This window comes from Monodelphis domestica, chromosome 2 (assembly GCF_027887165.1).
Source record: "Monodelphis domestica isolate mMonDom1 chromosome 2, mMonDom1.pri, whole genome shotgun sequence".
NCBI classification, from domain to species: domain Eukaryota; kingdom Metazoa; phylum Chordata; class Mammalia; order Didelphimorphia; family Didelphidae; genus Monodelphis; species Monodelphis domestica.
This window is the reverse complement of record NC_077228.1, coordinates 406,515,880-406,534,531: the sequence shown is the minus strand read 5'-3', so window position 1 is coordinate 406,534,531 and position 18,652 is coordinate 406,515,880. Positions and strand designations below refer to the sequence as shown.

The 18,652-nt window shown below is 35.7% G+C and overlaps 2 protein-coding genes across 2 annotated transcripts; both read right to left on the bottom strand.

The window, feature by feature from the left end:
• Nucleotides 1-1,098: 1,098 nt before the first annotated feature.
• LOC100031136 (trace amine-associated receptor 9-like) lies at nucleotides 1,099-2,181 on the bottom strand. The gene has a single exon (XM_001380429.2). The coding sequence runs from the start codon at nucleotides 2,179-2,181 to the stop codon at nucleotides 1,099-1,101; it is 1,083 nt and encodes a 360-aa protein (XP_001380466.2).
• Nucleotides 2,182-16,228: 14,047 nt separating this feature from the next.
• On the bottom strand, nucleotides 16,229-17,311 carry LOC100031129 (trace amine-associated receptor 9-like). The gene has a single exon (XM_001380426.3). The coding sequence runs from the start codon at nucleotides 17,309-17,311 to the stop codon at nucleotides 16,229-16,231; it is 1,083 nt and encodes a 360-aa protein (XP_001380463.1).
• Nucleotides 17,312-18,652: the final 1,341 nt, after the last annotated feature.

Below are 18,652 nucleotides of genomic sequence, written 5' to 3'. Positions count from 1 at the left end.
AACCTATTTTCTTATGAAATGAGTATAGATGATGATAATAACTAATTTAATTCTTAAATTGAACACACAAAGATTTATTGATGCCTTCTCTTTTTATACCACTGAGAGTTTTATTAAATCCCTTTTATCTCACATTTATTTCCACAAAGAACTGGACCTTGAAGGGTAACAAAGAAAAACCCATACTAATAGAATAAGGACATCTGACTTTGTAAACCCTTGCAATTTCTCACATCTTTGCTAAGAAAACCAAGTTACGTTTCATTATCTGTTCTCTAGGACAGTTGATGTTTCAGTTATTCAGAGTCCAGATCCCATGTAATGACTTTTTGATTTACATTTTTTGGTTTCATTATATATATCTATATATATTATTATTATTATTATTATTCTTTTATTTAAAAAGTTATCTTCTATTTTGGAATCAACGTAGTATTGATTCTAAGGCAGAAGAGGAGTAAGGAAAGGCAATTGGTGTTGAGTAAATTGTTCAAGGCAACAGAACTAGGAAGCATCTGAGGTCAATTTTGTACCCAGGACCTCCCATCTCAAACCGTGGTTCTTTATTTGCTGAGTCTTCAACCTGCCCCTGTATATTGTTCTGCCTCAGCTATTTCATTGTGTAGCAGTTCATACAAACCTTCTTAAGTTTGTTAAATTTCTCCTAGTCATCATTTTTTACTAAATAAAATTTCATTTAATTTACACATAATACTTCTACCATCTATTCCTTCCCTTATTAATAGGAATCAACATCGTTTTCAGTCCTTTGCTACCTCAAAAAAGGCTGCTATAAATATTCGGTGTATATTGAATCTCGGCTTCTATCTGTACCCTCTTTGGATTAACTTGACTCATAACCAACAGCTGTATAAAAATTTGACATTGTCTGTAAACACTATCTACTTCTGATATTAACTTGAAAATAACACCTGAATATATGAAGGTAAAAAAGTCTAAGGATTATTGCCATTTGAATGCAATTTTCTATGAATTTGAGAAACAAATTAATTACATTCCTTGAACTGTCCATCAAAGATTCTATTTTACCTTTAATTTTTGATCGACATTACTTTGGAATTCTTTGCCAAAATTCTCTCAGTTGTGTATTTCCGCTTCTTCAGAAAATAAATTCAATGATGAAGAATCATTCATCAAGATTCGGCCACTCACAATGAGCTTTAATGCTTTCCGAAACCAAGGATAAAAGAATGCATAGATCAAAGGATTCATAGCTGAGTTATAATAAACAAACCACAATAAGATTTCATAGACATAAGCAGGAGTTATGAAATTCATATAAGCATCAACTAGTGTGTCAATGAAATATGGTAGCCAGCAGACAAGAAATACAGCCATAGCAATTCCCAATGTTTTAGCAGCCTTTCTCTCTCGTTTGGCTACTCTATCCTTATAGCTCTCTGCAGAAGCCTGAGTTTGGTTGCTGCTACTTTCTATCTTTCTAGCCTGCTGTTTAGCCACTAAAAAAATTTTGCCATATATGATGAGCATAGCAATTGTTGGTATAAGGAACAAAAGAAATCCAACAAGAACCCAATCTTGATTCATTGCACCCTGGCAACCCCCCACACAACTGAGAGCAATGACCAGATCCTCCAACCCATCATCATTGGCCCCTGTGTAAAAGAGAGAAAAAATGTACGTTATTGAACAGCCCCAGGAGAGGGCAATACACATCCCTGAAATGGGCACTGTGACCTTTGTTGGATAGATCAGAGGATCAGTGACAGCAATATATCTATCAATAGAGATGAAGCACAAATGGAGAAGAGAAGAATAGCAAAATGACCCATCAAAACATGTGTGAAATTTACAGAAACTCTCCCCAAAATACCAGCAACTTTCCACTGACCTCACCATGCTGAAGGGCATCACAGTGAGTCCAACCAAAAAGTCAGCCCAGGCCAAGGAGGCAATGAGGAAGTTTGTAGGTGTGTGCAGCTGCCTGAAGTGAAGAATGGCAGTGATGACCAGCAAGTTGCCAAATACTGCCAGCAGAGTCCCAAAGCCAAAGACCACATACAGAATCATTCGAGGAATTGGGGAGTATGTGGTTTTGATGCAGGATTTATTCACATTCTCAAAACAGAACTGCACAGCTGTAAGTTGGTAGGAATTGTTGATCCCTACTTCCCTGTGTGAATCTTCATGTAACTCCATATTCCTTTACCTCAGTCCATTTGCACATGGAATGTTGCTAAAATTTCAAATTTTGAGAGCATAAATAAATATCAACACAGAAATATTACAGTCACTATGTTACATAAGGTCAAAAGCCAATGTAAAATGATCCACAATTTCTTCATTATTTTGACATTGAAAAAAATTGACTTTGTCATTTTCACATATACCAAAATTCAGAGCATGATGAAAAGCTTCTCTTAATTGCCCATGCCATTTACTAGTGTTTTTAAAAATTATCTTTATTTACCTTTTCAACTGGTCCTTTAATCCAGTGGTTGAGAATTGGTACTTTCTCACACTCCTAATGGTATTAGTGTTGGTTAACATGTTAGAAAATTGAGAAATGCTGATCTCTGGGTTGGTTGAGAAAATTGCCGAGACTATTTTATTAGGTTATAGTTCCCTAAGGATTCCTAAAACAGCCAACTGTAAAGTATACTTTCAAGAAGTAGGAGAATAAATGAATATTTCCCAAACTTTTATAATGAAATCCCCAAGGTGTTATGTGTGAACCATAAAAAGATGTTTAGTTCTCTTAATAATGTTGATAATCAGCACAGAAACATGGATAAATCACCAGCCTTGAGTTCCAGGAGATCTGCTTTATGTCCTGTTTCTGATATATGAAAACCAATATCCAAAAAAGGACCCCTAACCTTTCAGGAAGGAGTTCATTCCTTGAGGCTTATCAATTACAGGGTTCTGGAATCTGAAGTCTATCATCTTCTATGGTTAAAATAAGATGGTTTGCTCAGTATGCAATAAAGGGATTTGATAAAAATTGCTTCTCTATGAATGACGGCATATATTTGTATAATAGCAATATAACTTCTTTATAAAATTGTTCACTGTCTTTGGTAGAATCGGTGTATGAAAGCTAGAAAATTTTTCATTAAAAATATTTAATTCAAAGAAATAAAAAAGAATGGTAATTCTTTTGTATGCTTTTTATTTCACATTTACATGTATTGAAGAAAATATAAACTATTTTTGATGAAAAAAGAATGACAGCCTATATCCTTATGGTATCTTTCCATTCCATTTTTGTTGAGTTTTGTTTTGAATATTCAATAAGACAGAATTTTGAGATGAAAGCAATTATTTCACTAATTGACAAAGATTCACTTCCCCCAACATATTCCACATTGAATTATAACTTGTTTCCTCACTGGCAAAGTTTATAAATATGAGTTTAACAGCAATAGCAGCTAAAATGACATCAGCAATCACAGCTAGGATTATACAATACATACACTTAGAGGTAGAAAAACATTGTGTTTATGTGATCATGATTGATCCTTGCAACAAGTACTTAATATTATTATCTCTTTGGATAGATGAAGAAACTGAGGCAGAGAGCAATGAATAATTTAATCAGGGTTATATAACTAGTGAGTATGTGAGGCAGTATTTGATCTTATATCTTCCTGACTCTACTTCTAATTCTTCATTCATGGTGCTGAATAGCTTCTAGAATACTTATTAGAACAGTAGAAATGAAGAAACTATTACAAAGGCACCTGTAACTGGGGAAAAATGAAATGGTAGAATGAAAAATGAAAAAGGAAGGTTTTGAGTGGCACAAAAGAGATCAGATTACAGGAAGAAATTCTTCTGATTTTGGGAAAAAGGGAATTATCAAATTATCAAATTTCAGAGGTGGATGGTCCCTTTGCAGTCATGTTTTCCAGACTATATCTGGGAAGGAATCATATCCTTAAAAGCAAATAAGCAAACAATAAACAAACAAAGAAAAGACCAGCAATTTGTTTTTTTGGGATCCATTAAAATTATTTTTAAAAAACACCCTTATTTGTCTCCTATTTATAATGAAATTTAAGGCTCTCAGGCTCACAATCTCAGAGGAGTGATTTCTTGCTTCATCTTTCTTCCTCTAGTACAACTGCCAAGATTTTTCCTCCACTTCTACCCTTAAATATTGCCCATGTTCATGAACATGCCTATGTTCACACTTGTACATAATAAATATTGGCTTAATTGGATTATAATTAAACAAAAGAGGCATGATGCCAGGAATTGGTGATAGCAAGTTGAAACTGGTACGGTCCTTGCTTTCAAGGTGTACCATTCCACCAAAGCTCTCTATGTGATTTTCTTACCAGAACAATCAACCTTTTGATACTAAGGGGCCTTAATGTGTTGGTGGATACAGAGGAAGACAGTTTAAAATGCTAAAAAAAAGTCAGTCAGAATAAAGACCAAAAGGAAATCAAACATACAAAAATTACTCATAAGTCTTTTCATTACTGGTCTCTTTAATTGTTTCATCACGAAAAGAATTAGAAGGAAATTGACATGTCAAACTCACAATATAATCACAAAAAAGAAATAATTTTATTGTAACAGAAAATGGTAAGTGTGTCATATCAGATCCATTAAACTCAAGAGAATTTTTGTATAAAATTTCAGTGTGAGCATTTACATGTTAGAAATCAATCAGTGCTACAGATAAGTACCTGAGTTACTATTTTTAGATTACCTAGAACTAAGGAATTGGTAAAGAAAATGTAAATAATGGAGATTTAGCTTTTAAAATGTCTTGAAAATATATATGTAAATGTTTTTGTGTACCTCTTATCAAACATTTACCAATACATACTTCTGAATATGTGGAATCAACCAAATATGGGCATAAATGAATATTAGAGGTATGAGAGGACTATAAGTCAAAAATAATCTCAAAACTATGAATATGGGAGCCCACATGAAAGTCAGTCCCACAGAAGAAAGTCAGTGAATTCTACTAAAGCTTTAGGGGGAATTGCTGAATACAGGCTCTGGTTTGGATGAGACCTTAGAGATTACATAGTATGAACAATTCCTTTTATTTCATTGTTATAGTTTAGGAACCTGAAGTCCAGTATTATTAAGTGACTTGCTCCTAGTCACTGAGATGGATTTTGGATATACTGAAGTTGAGGTGATGGTGGAATACTCAGGTTAAGATGTGGCTCTTTATGCCAGGAAAAGGATAGGAATAGAGATAAAGAGTTATAAAGTATCTGCTTGGATGGTGCCCTAGATTGTAGTTGAAGTTGTGAGAACGAGTGAGAATTCCAGGGGAGAGTCTTGACGCTGGAGAGGGAATACACTGAGAGGGCCCAGTGCTGACACTTGGAAATGCCCAGATAGATGAGTCATGAAGAGGACAAGAAGATATTATAGTAGGCAGAAAAAGCGGTAAAAGAAAAGCCATTAGAATATTATTTCTGAATCCAAGAAAAGAGACAATAAAGAGCATAATGCATGGTCATCTCTGTCAAAATATATGGAGAAGTGAGAGACTGAGAAAAGACAATTTAATTTGATGATCTGGTTACTGGTGACCTTATAGAAAACAATTTCACTAGTGTTGTGTGGGACAGAAGTCCAGTCACAAAGGGTAAGTGGCAGTCATTGAAAAGTGAAAACAAGGGCAGATAAGAATTTTCAAGATTTTTAACTGAAAAATGAGCATATACAATTGCATTTAAGGTTTAAAAATGTTTTATAAATATTATCTCATTTTATCACCACACAATTTTTAGAAGATAGACACTCTTAGTATCTCAGTGACATAAATGAGGAAACTGAGGCTAACACGTTAAATTATTTTCCCAGGGTCATAATGCTAATGAGTATCTGAGAATGGATTTGAAGTTAGGTCTTCCTGACTCTAGATGCTTCTAAATATATGAGATAGAGGCTGGAGTAGCAGTGGAAGATAACAGAAAGATTGATGGATATGAGAACACAGAATTTAGAGGGAAATGGATAAATGTGTGATAAATAAATGATAAATACAATCTGTAGGTATGTAAGCTGACCAAACAAAAACTGGGATATCCTTTTGGAAGATCGTCTTTAAAGGACACATTTTGCTTCCATATATCTTTCTTTTTTAAAAAACCTTGCATCTCCCCATCTTTCCCAGGCTGAAAACCATGCCCAATTGGCTTACTGATCAGTATGAGAATTTTGATCTGTTCCATTTACTGTCTGGTTTTCCTCTCTTTAGTCAAGATAATGTGCCCCCATGCATGCACTCCTGATGGTTTACAGTATTTATGCTAGACTTATAAAGGAACCTGATAGGCTGAGCTACCACAATTCAGAACTTCAAAGCTGAAGTAATCCTCCAACCACAACCACCCTGGGAGGAGGATCACTGCTATAAGGCAGTACTTACAACTCTGCTTCAATTTATCTTCCTAAAGCCAGATCTTAAAAGACACTGCTAAAACTGAGTGCAAATAGATTAGGTATAATGTCATCTATTGTGAGAGAAATAAGGAATTATTAATGATGATAAGGAGGACTCAGGAATAGATGAAAGGGATTGGTATTCTTTTTTGTTCAGGGATCTCAATTTTCTCCATGAAATAGAAGATTAGTCCCTATGCCTGTAATAAACTATTATAAGTAGGAAGAGGAGGAAAGAAAAAGAATGTAGCAGATGGACATCATAAATAAAGACTACCAATATGTTAATTATATTAACAACATTTTTTAAGATAATTGTGTTATTCATTAGATTTCCTAATGGAAAGAGATCTTACATTGGTCCTCACATGGAAGAAGCAGGACAGAGTTCTAAAAAAGAGAAGAGAGCCAGACTGACTTTCTATGACAGGGGGGAAAATCACCAACAGTTTCAGTTTCTCAAAAGGGTAGTGGCTTACTTGTAGAGACAGAGGCTTGATTGTGACATGATATGTTTTTTCTTAGAGATTTTCAAGTAAATACTACTGAAAAGGTACTTTGTACAGACATTTCTATTTAGGTGTGATTTGTGTTAAAATTCTTCTGAGTTCACTTTCAGTTCTGATATTTCTTTCTATTGTAAATCTCTAGTATTAAGAGGAATTGAGAATTAAGTCCCTTGTCATTTTTTTAAAAGGGGGAGAAAAAGAGTGGAATGGATGGAAATCTTGGGCAAGATGTCTACTCAAATAAAATGGAAACATTCCCAATAATGACGCATTTGAGGATGATTGGCTGATTCGATGGAATTTGGTTCAATAGATGTGAAGTTTAGCAGATCTTTTGATATTACTTGTAATTTCCATAGTAAAGGTTCCTTAGCTGGAGTATATATCTTGGGATATGAGAAGTTTGTCAAGCATGTACAGAAAATATTAATAAATGATTATGTAGTGTAATGAAATGAGAGAGAGGAGAAGAGTGGAGACCTCCCTTCTCAATGCAGGGTTCCAGAGAGACAGCAGATGTAATGGAGAAAAGGTTTGGGGATGGTAAAGGAACAGGATCTAGGAGAGGACAGCTGATGTTTAGGATTGGCTCAGAGAGACGAGAGGGGGTTTGAAGATTTCCCCCCTTCTCTCTTCCCTCCTTAGCTATGGCTGCTCTCCCAGATTTGCTCTTCTATCTCTTGTCCCCACTCTACTACTTAAGACCAAAGGGTTTCCTCTTAGGAACATGTCTCTCCCTTGATCTGTTCACTCACACTTGATTTACAGCTTGGGGGAAAGATAACCACTTTAATGTCAATTAAATCTGGGTAATACAAAGGGATGACTTGCAGGAAAAAGAATGCGAGAGGATAGTGGGAAAAGGGGGTCCCTATCTCTATCTAAAACCCTTTTCTTCCCTCCTCGAATTTGGGGGGAACTCAGGCCATGGCAGTCTAAGTCCTCTGAGTGAAAGTCAGGTTGACATTCCCTGGGTTTGGCCCCTTGGCCACAGTTCAGACCCAGGGCAACAGGTACTGAGGTAAATTCTGACAGAGATTCAAAATGCCTTTTCTCAAGTTTCTCTTCAGTGAGTCTCTTCAATTGGGAAATACTGGGGGGTGGGGGAAGGACTTCCAGTCACAAGCTGGAAAAAGTGGGTAACCCTCAGGAGAAAGTCTTATTCCACCTCTCTTCAGCTTCTTCAGACTGAGAGATGAACTGCTCTTCCAACCAGAATCTTCTGCTCTTCTAGATTCTAATCTCCTGGGGCCCCAACCCCGAGGAGGAGATCAGTTCCACACTCTCTTCAGCCTGGCACTTTTTCTTTACTGTCAGCCTCTGTTCCAGAAGTTTTATTGAACTATTCAAAAATTAGTATTGTTAATGAGAGTGAAATATGTTTCATGTATATTTTCTCTATGAACAATTAATAAAATGATTTAATTTTAGTTTAATTTTTAGTTGTATATGCATGGCATACTCAGGAATTTGTTACCTTTCATGTTGAATGCCCAGTGGTTTACTGACAGCTAAAGGCCATATATTCTGGGAAGGGGTGGGAACTCCTATGCTAGATACTGTAATAGAAATGATAATCTGTTTTAAGAATATTTCTAGTTGTAAATGAATATACTCTGGCTGTGTCTAGAGAGCTACTAGGGAAACCTCAGGCTGCCTAGTTATAATGGAGATAGATGAGAGATAATGAGAGTTAGAGAGATGCTACTAGAGGAGTGATCTGGGGTTGCATGAAATTTATATATTATATTATACATATAAATACTAAACCAGAACCAGATATCTGTTGTGTGGTGGGACAGAATGAAGTAACACATTCTGATGATGCAGGGGGAAATGTAGATGTACCAAAATTATTCCCCAAAGAAAATAATACCTTAGTGGGAAAGATTCCTATCTCTACACAGTCAAATGAGAATGAAGATAAACATAAATGTCAGACTAGTGGTAGCATAGGATCTATGATTATTGACAGTGTAGAAGATCTACTAGAAGAAGCTAACCCCATACCATCAAGTTTACCAATTCAAAATGAAATTTTAAAACTTAGCAATGACAAACCACCTGAAACTGATTTAAGAAACACAGAAATTAGTGACTTAGGGCTTAGATCAAAATGCAAAACCAGAGTTACCAACATCTGACAAATGTTTACATGGCATTGAGCAAAATCCAAAAAACATAGTGATTGGATTTAGTGAGTCAGATTCAGATACTGAATGAGAAGGAATACCAGGAGGTATGATGATAGTGAATGAAGAGGATTTAGAACAAATGCCTTATCAATTTTATAAGCTTTGTGAAGAGGTAGATAAAGAAGGGAATGTATGGGACACAAATGAGAAGATAGAGTACCTGGAATCAGTGCAAACAAAATCTTACCAAGACTATGATGAGGAGTTATTCTTTGGGCATAGGACAAGTTGAATACCATTAGAAGAAATTTATGCAAGCTTAGAGGTTGATAATGAGGATGACTTTATAGATAAGTTGAATTACATGGCTTGTTCAGATAGAGATTTTTGAATGGGAAGGAATATTAAGGAACATATTAAGAACTGGCAGAGGAGAGATAGATGCACATTTTCATTTCTATTCTCTAACTTCACAAACATGACAAGTATCATTAATGCTGTAACAGAAACATCAAGATTTGTTGGAGTTCCATAGGATAACATACTACACAAAACCTTATGTGAATGAAGACTAGTCTTGGGGTAACATAGAATATAAGTTATTCCATCAAAAGAAGAACAAGAAATTCAACAACAAGAATACTCCTAAACCTGTAGCATAAAACTCCATCTTTATAACTAGGACAGACACAAATATCTAGAATGCTAGAGAAGCATGGATTCACATTGGTTGAATTTGTTATCAAAGACTTTAACAGCAAGTTATAGATGAGAACTGAAAATGGTTATCCATATCCCTCAACCTTCATTCTAAAACAGACTCTACCGGGGGAAGGAAGAGAGAGAGGATATACCATGAAGGAGTTATTTTATAGTTTCAGATATCTCACTAGACACAACAATATGATCATGCCATCAAAGAAGATACATACAAATGACATCTGAGAGAGAAAAAGAAAAAAGTCCTAGTCATGAACTGAAACATGAATAGCCCAAGAAGAAGAAATCAAAACAAAAGCCTTGTGAATGAAAGCCTAGTGAAAATATAGAAAAGAACATGAGAATATTTGCCACCAGAATACAGACAAGAGAGCACTGCACATGTTAAAATGAGAAAAGGATAGCACTCCTGAGGAAATACAGTCAGCAACACAGATGAAGGAAAACATGCATTTGAAAAGATTAGCAGCCATATGAAATAGTCTCTGTCAGCCAATCATAATAACTGAACAGAAAGAAACAATATTATTGCAAGTGAATGCATAATATTCTAAATTTTATCTCCAAGAAATAAGTACAGTAACTATCCAAGAAATAAGTACAGTAACTTTCCAAGAAACAATAACAGTAATCATATAACGAATCTCCTTGCATAGAGTCACATAGAACAAGAATTAGCAAACTTGAAATCTCTATTCTTATTCATACTCATCTCACACCCATCCATGACAAACACATGTACAACTTACTGTTGTTCATGCAGGCATGAAGATGTACATATGCAAATCTTACCCTCCTGCATGAAGGGAATACATGTAAATCTTACTTTCAGACATGAAGACTGATACATTCTGACAAACATTAACAAAGATTCCATCTTACTTCCATGCATTTGTAAATTTCACTCTCACTTGCATGCACACATAAAACCTGACTTGCATACATTTTCCAATGTGTTCCGGGTTCCTGATTAGTCCAGTGGATCCTGGTTTGAAGAACTTATCTTCAATCAAGACTGGAAGATGAAGAGTGGCATGCTGACCAGAGAGGAAGACAGAGTTCTATAAGCAGCATAAAAGGGCATGGAAGTACTTTGGGACTTTGATATTTTGGAACTTTTGATCATGAGGATATGTAAGAATACATGTTAACAGCACATATATGCAAGCACATGCTACATAGGATACACTTTAGGAAGATATCTCATGGAATGGGTAAGTATACAACATGCATAGTTACATAACAAAAAGACACAGATAAAAATTTCTGTGGAAAATTCAAACAGACTAAGATATTTCTTATCTGCATGAGTTTGCACAGAAATTTAGAATGATGTACATATGTAAATCTGTAAAAGTATAACTTATGTACACATGTAAATACTAATTGACTAACAAGCTAACTTTATTAAAGTAATTTATTAATATTCTAACTAACTAATAGTGACAGCCTTGTGAAATTGTTCAAGTCTTAGGAAAGTAGAGACTGAAGTATAGAATTAGATTGCATTATGGTTGTAGGTTAGCATTTCTAAGTATTAGAAGATTTTACTTAGTGAATTTATAGACCTTAGGAAATAGGACACTTGCATATTCTGAATGTTAGTGAAATTGTTGGAATGATTTGAAAATTATTACTTGATGTGTTGTGATATAAAACTATGTTCATGTAACTCCCTTACCTAAACTGCTTTCCTATAACCCATTCTGAGCTTAGCACTGGATAGACAGAATAGCTAAAATAGTTAGGATTTTGTTATTTTGGGGATTAAGGGAATATTTACAATAGTACAGAGTTGAGAATAGACATATAGAATTATAATAAAGGTAAGTATCATTGAAAAATGCAAGGTGCACTTTTTTTGGAGTAGAAGAGTGGGGAATGTGGAAAAGGCATGAAGAAAGAGAGAACTTCATCCTTGCAAAAGAAAGCTGGGGACCTGATCTGTCAATCAAGGTGAAGATTCCAAGGCAGAATGTTTCCAGGAAAGGGAGTTGGAGCTGGCCAGAGGAGATGAACTGAGATTTTTTCTCTGGGTTTACTGACCAAGGGAGAGACTTTCTTCTCTGGGGGTTCCTGACCAAGAGAGTGACCTGGGGTGACTCTGACAGAGTGGTGGAGAAGAAGCTGGGATCTCTACTTTTGAACTATTTCTCTTGGTTTTGGAGAGAGCTTTCTTTGGCTTCTGGCTGAAGGGGGAAGAAGCTGAGAACTGATCCCTGTTAACTTCTATCTCAGGCTGAAGGACCCTTGTGGGGCTTCTGGAATTAATCTGAGAAGAAATGAGCTTTTGTTGGTGACTTTGTGTAATTGGAAGAAGAAAGAAGACTTAACAGTTGTCCTCCATTCTCTGACCGTCTCTGTGTCACAGCTGTAAGTGGACTGACATTTCCCAAAAAACTCTTAACCCTCCTCAGAGATTAGGGACAACCTCATCCCTCTAACCCCAATTCTCATCCTGTTGTTCCCAATAAACCCCCTTACTTGAGAATGGAAGAGTAAAGAATATTACTCTGAAATCGCATAGTTCCCCTGAATTACTTAGAAAATGGCTGACTAAGGCTGGGGGAGGGGAAAGGGAGGCAGAAAGGCATGGGTGGAACCTGGGAGGTGAAGGCAGGAAGAGGGTAGGAAATATCTTGATTTATTAGACATTAATAGGGATCAATAGGCAACCCCAGAGCACCCCTCTAGTAGTATCTCTCTATCTCTCATTATCACTCATCTACCTTCATTATAACTAGGCAGCCTGAGATTCCCCTAATAGCTCTCTAGTCAAAGGCAGAGTATTTTCATTTACAACAACTAGAATTATTCTTAAAACAGACTATCATTTCTATTACAATACACACCCTGGGAAGATAGCATACTGCTTGAGTATTCCAGTCTGGTATCCCACATGCCTGCTTTGGCAGATTCAGTGTTCTCCAAACACTGAGTGTGACCTAATTTCTCTGGCTAAGGAGGGCTGTTTCTTCTTTGCTAGTCACATCTGTAAGTCTACACCAACATATTGTGGAATGTGGAGAAATCTTTCCTTTTTCAGAGATTCTAACTCCACTTTCTATGGAAAGAACTTCAAATGTGAAAAGTTTCAATGGTCCTTTCACCCCTCAATCCCTGTAATATTCTTTGAGCTTCCAAATTCTTGACCCAGGTTTGAATAGCACTTTGTATCTGCTCACTCTTTTTCTTCCTTGTGATTTAAAGAAAGTCAGTCAGCATCCAATCTGTTTTTCCAGACTTCTAATGAATTATTCACCTTTCTGTCCTCTATGTCCCTTTTGAACAGGCTTTACTGCTTTTCACAGTCATCTTTCTATCTCCTTTATTTATGCCTCTGCACACATTATCTCCCATTCCAGAAATGCTATATCCTTACCTCCACTTTTTACATTGCTCCATTTTTCTTCATTTGTGAGAGGGGGCGGGGCATTGTGTAGGGACCTGAAGAGTAACAATTAAGTTTGAAATTCAATTTAAGAGGCTCAGGAAATAGATAGGATGCATAGCAGTTAACAAACAAGTAAGCCTGGGAGCTGCTGCAGCTAGTAGAATTCTCTAGTTTGATAAAATGAGGTGATTAAATATGAGACTGAGAAGATAGAGGGAAAGCCCCACAGCATCCTTCCTGGGAAAAGAGCAAGGCATCAAGGGCAGAGGCTAGAAGCCCTTGAACCCTCTAGATGGCTGAGAGTTCCCTAAATGTCACTTCACACCACTATATCCTGGGCTCCACTTGTGATAGTTTTGGAATAATTGGTGCACTTGTCCCATCTGGAATGAAAGGTTAGAGGCTGCATAGAGGAGCAGAAGGAAGACAGGATTTAGAGTTCTAAAGCACAGAGCTTAGAAACAGTGGTGTCCATGTTAGTACATTAACAAAATTTGCAAAGGACTATGTTTGCTTTTTCTTGGCTTAATTCTTTATTAGCTTTCATTTCAAGTTAATTCAGAATATGGATACATGGTACTTTTATTTTTAAATCTCTGCAACACTGCTGTCCACATGATGGTTAAAGAACATCTTGATATTTGGTGAAGGAGTTATATTTGATGTGTTGTAGGACAGGCCCTAAAGTGGTGGAGGAACCTTTTGCTTTGGGGCATCCTCCATGCATAAAAGAAAGGTCACATTTTCAAAACCTTCATATTCTAATGTGAACAGCCCAACCCAGAGATAAGGGAACATTGCATACTCACTTTTGGAAGAAAAATAGAGATAGAATCATAAAGATGAGTTCCAAAAGTATTTTATATGTAGGTCCAGTTTATTGTTTAAAATAAATTTCCATCCACTAAAATGGCTGAAACAACAACCAATGTACAGCATAGGAATAGAAGACATGGACACTGGCAGGGACAGGCAGGAAAGAGTATTTGGAAAAATTTTCAATCACCAATATTTGTTGTTGAGTTATTTCAGTTTTGTCTGAGGCAATATGAGCTCAGCTATGGTTTTCTTGGCAAAGATACTTAGCGTTTTGCTATTTTCTTCCCCAGTTCATTTACATATGAGAAAACTGAGGCAAACAGAGTTAAATGACTTAACAAGGGTCACATAAGTAGTAAACATATGGAGCCATATTGGAACTCAGAAAGATGTCTTTCTTATTTCTGACCTCACACTTTTTCCACTGCTCAAGCTAACTTCATGTCTTACAATGTTGTGGAAAGAATTCCCTATTATGTAGATGTAGAAATAACTAGAAGAGAGGTAATATAAATAGATTTACCGGGAACTACACTATGTTCTTTTTTTTTTCACTATCTCTCCCATGGAAATCCCCAAAGGAGGCAGCGAGAGACCTTACCTAACCTGTAAAAGAAGAAATAAAATACACTAAAACATCAAAGAGAATTTACAGTTTCTTATTTTAAAATCACAGAAAATAGAGAATACTGTATTTTTGGTCTCACAATTTTATTGTTTACAACATATTATAAAGAGAGTTTTCAGTAATCATTTGCTAATTTGAGGCAGGTAGATGGCAAAAGAGAGAGCACATTGACACTGGAGCAATAAGAACTACAATCAAACTCAACCTCAGACACTCACTGACTGTGTGGTACTGTACAAATCAGTAAACCTGTTTCTGCCTCATTTGCCACAGTTGAAAAATGGGGACAATTATACCCATATTCTAAAAGCCTCCTGTGATTAAAGAGATACTTGTAAATCTTTCTACAAATCTAAAAGTGTTTATGTAAATACTAGCTGCTGCTATTTCCCTTATATTGGGTCCCAAACATTGATGGAAATGGTATAAAGAAAAAAATTTAAAATTTCAGTTATTTGAAGAAAGAAACAAAAGAGAAGCATAAAGTTCAGTCCTTCTTAACTCTAATCTATTTTCTTATCAAATGAGTATAGATGAGGATGATGACAACATTAATCCCTTCAACACCATGATTTATTAATGACTTCTGTTTTTATATCACAGAAAGTTCTGTTAAATCCCTTTTATCTCACCTTACCACTCCACACAGAACTGGTCCTTTCCTGAAGACAACAACAACAAAAAAACAGTTAAGCAAACCACAAAGAACCACTAATAGAATAAGTACATCAGATTTTATTTCCACAATACTACCCTCATAATTCGTCATCTCTTTGCTTAGAAGACAGAGATAGGTTTCATTATCTGTGCTGTTGGGCTTCTCTCATTTTTCAGTTATTCAGATACTGGATCCCCACTAGTGACCTTTTGATTTATATTTTTGGGGACATTTTATATAGTCTTATATTTTTTTTAATCTTCACCTTCCATTTTAGAATTAATACTACTTATTAGTTTCAAGGCAGAAAAGCAGTATTGACTAGGCAATTGGTGTTGAGTAAATTGCCCAAAGTCACAGAAAGAGAAGTATCTGAGGACACATTTGAACCCAGGACCTCCCATCTTAAAGACTAGTTCTTTATTCACTGAGTCCTTTAGCTGCCCCTGTATGTTATTCTGCCTCTCCTATTTCATTGTACATCAGTTCGTACACATCTTTTATGATTGTCCAATTTTTTCTATCTATCATTTCTTACTGAAAAATGTTTAATTTAATTTAAACATGAAGATTCCCCCAACCATTCCTTTCCTTATTAATGGGGATTGATATTGTGCCCAGTTCTTTACCATCTCAAAAAAGGCTTCTATGAATATTTTGGTGTGTATTGAATCTCTGCTTCTATCTGTGGCCTCCTTGAATCAACTTCACTAATAAACAAGAGTTTTATAACAATTTAAAATTGTCTGTAAGCACTATCTACTTCTGATGTTAACTTGAAAATAACACCTGCATATATGAAAGTAAAAAATATCTAAGGATCATTGTCATTTGAATGGAATTTACTATGTATTTGAGAAACAACTTAATTACATTCCTTGAACTGCCCATCAGAGACTCCATTTTACCTTTAATTTTTGATCCACATTACTTTGGAATTCTATGCCAACATTTTTCTCAGTTGTGTATTTCTACATCTTCAGAAAACAAATTCATTGATGAAGAATCATTCCTCAAGATTCGGCCACTCACAATGAGCTTTATTGCTTTCCGAAACCAAGGATAAAAGAAGGCATAGATCAAAGGATTCATAGCTGAGTTATAATAAACAAACCACAATAAGATTTCATAGACATAAGCAGGAGTTATGAAATTCATATAAGCATCAACTAGTGTATCAATGAAATATGGCAGCCAGCAGACAAGAAACACAGCCATAGCAATTCCCAATGTTTTAGCAGCCTTTCTCTCTCGTTTGGCTACTCTATCCTTATAGCTCTCTGCAGAAGCCTGAGTTTGGTTGCTGCTACTTTCTATCTTTCTAGCCTGCTGTTTAGCCACTAAAAAAATTTTGCCATATATGATGAGCATAGCAATTGTTGGTATAAGGAACAAAAGAAATCCAACAAGAACCCAATCTTGATTCATTGCAGCCTGGCAACCCCCCACACAACTGAGAGCAATGACCAGATCCTCCAACCCATCATCATTGGCCCCTGTGTAAATGAGAGAAAAAATGTACGTTATTGAACAGCCCCAGGAGAGGGCAATACACATCCCTGAAATGGGCACTGTGACCTTGGTTGGATAGATCAGAGGATCAGTGACAGCAATATATCTATCAATAGAGATGAAACACAAATGGAAGACAGAAGAATAGCAAAACGATCCATCAAAACATGTGTGAAATTTACAGAAACTCTCCCCAAAATACCAGCAACTTTCCACTGACCTCACCATGCTGAAGGGCATCACAGTGAGTCCAACCAAAAAGTCAGCACAGGCCAAGGAGGCAATAAGGAAGTTTGTAGGTGTGTGCAGCTGCCTGAAGTGAAGAATGGCAGTGATGACCAGCAAGTTGCCAAACACTGCCAGCAGAGTCCCAAAGCCAAAGACCACATACAGAATCATTCGAGGAAAGGGGGAGTATGTGGTTTTGATGCAGGATTTGTTCACATTCTCAAAACAGAACTGCACAGCTGTAAGTTCGTAGGAATTGTTGATCCCTACTTCCCTGTGTGAATCTTCATGTAACTCCATATTCCTTTACCTCAGTCCATTTGCACATGGAATGTTGCTAAAATTTCAAATTTTGAGAGCATAAATAAATATCAACACAGAAATATTACAGTCACTATGTTACATAAGGTCAAAAGCCAATGTAAAATGATCCACAATTTCTTCATTATTTTGAGACTGAAAAATATTGACTTTGTCATTTTCACATATACCAAAATTTAGAGCATGATGAAAAGCTTCTCTTAATTGCCCATGCCATTTACTAGTGTTTTTAAAAATTATCTTTACTTACCTTTTCAACTGGTCCTTTAATCCAGTGGTTGAGAGTTGGTACTTTCTCACACTCCTAATGGCATTAGTGTTGGTTAGCATGTTAGAAAATTGAGAAATGCTGATCTCTGGGTTGGTTGAGAAAATTGCCGAGACTGTTTTATTAGGTTATAGTTCCCTAAGGATTCCTAAAACAGCCAACTGTAAAGTATACTTTCAAGAAGTAAGAGAATAAATGAATCTCCCCCAATCTTTTATAATGAAATCCCCAAGGTGTTATGTGTGAACCATAAAAAGATGTTTAGTTTTCTTAATAATGTTGATAATCATCATAGAAACATGGATAAATCACCAGACTTGAGTTCCAGGAGACCTGCTTTCTGTCCTGTTTCTGATATATGATAACCAATGTCCAAGAAAAAGTCCCTAACCTTTCAGGAAGGAAATCATTCCTTGAGGCTTATCAATTACAGAGCTCTGGCATTTGAAGTCTATCATCTTCTCTGGTTAAGTCGGGAGGGTTTTCTCAGCATGCAATAAAGGGATTTGATAAAAATTACTTCTCTATGAGTGACAGCATTTATTTGTATGATAGCAATATAACTTTTTTATAATAATATTCACTGTCTTTGGTAGAATGAGTGGAGGAAAGCTAGAAATTTTTTATTCAAACTATTTGAAAACCGAATGTTATTTTACTATATGTTTTGTATTTTACATTTACATGTACTGAGGAAAAGATAAAATATTTCTGATTAAAAAAAGGAATGACAGCCTATATTCTTATGGTATCTTTCCATTCCATTTTTTGGTGAGTTTTATTTTGAATATTCAATAAGACAGAATTTTGAGATGAAAGCAATTATTTCACTAACTGACAAAGACTTGACAAAGATTCATTTCCCCCAACATATTCTACATTTAATTATAACTTGTTTCCTCACTGGCAAAGTTTATAAATATGAGTTTAATAGCAATAGCAACTAAAATGAAAATAGCAACCACAGCTAGCATTATACAATACATACACTTAGAGGTACGAAAAACATTGTGTTTATGTGATCACAATTTATCCTTGAAACAATTACTTAC

Coding starts and splice junctions, on each gene's coding strand:
- LOC100031136 (XM_001380429.2), bottom strand. CDS start 2,181: ATGGAGTTACATGAAGATTCACACAGGGAAGTAGGGATCAACAATTCC.
- LOC100031129 (XM_001380426.3), bottom strand. CDS start 17,311: ATGGAGTTACATGAAGATTCACACAGGGAAGTAGGGATCAACAATTCC.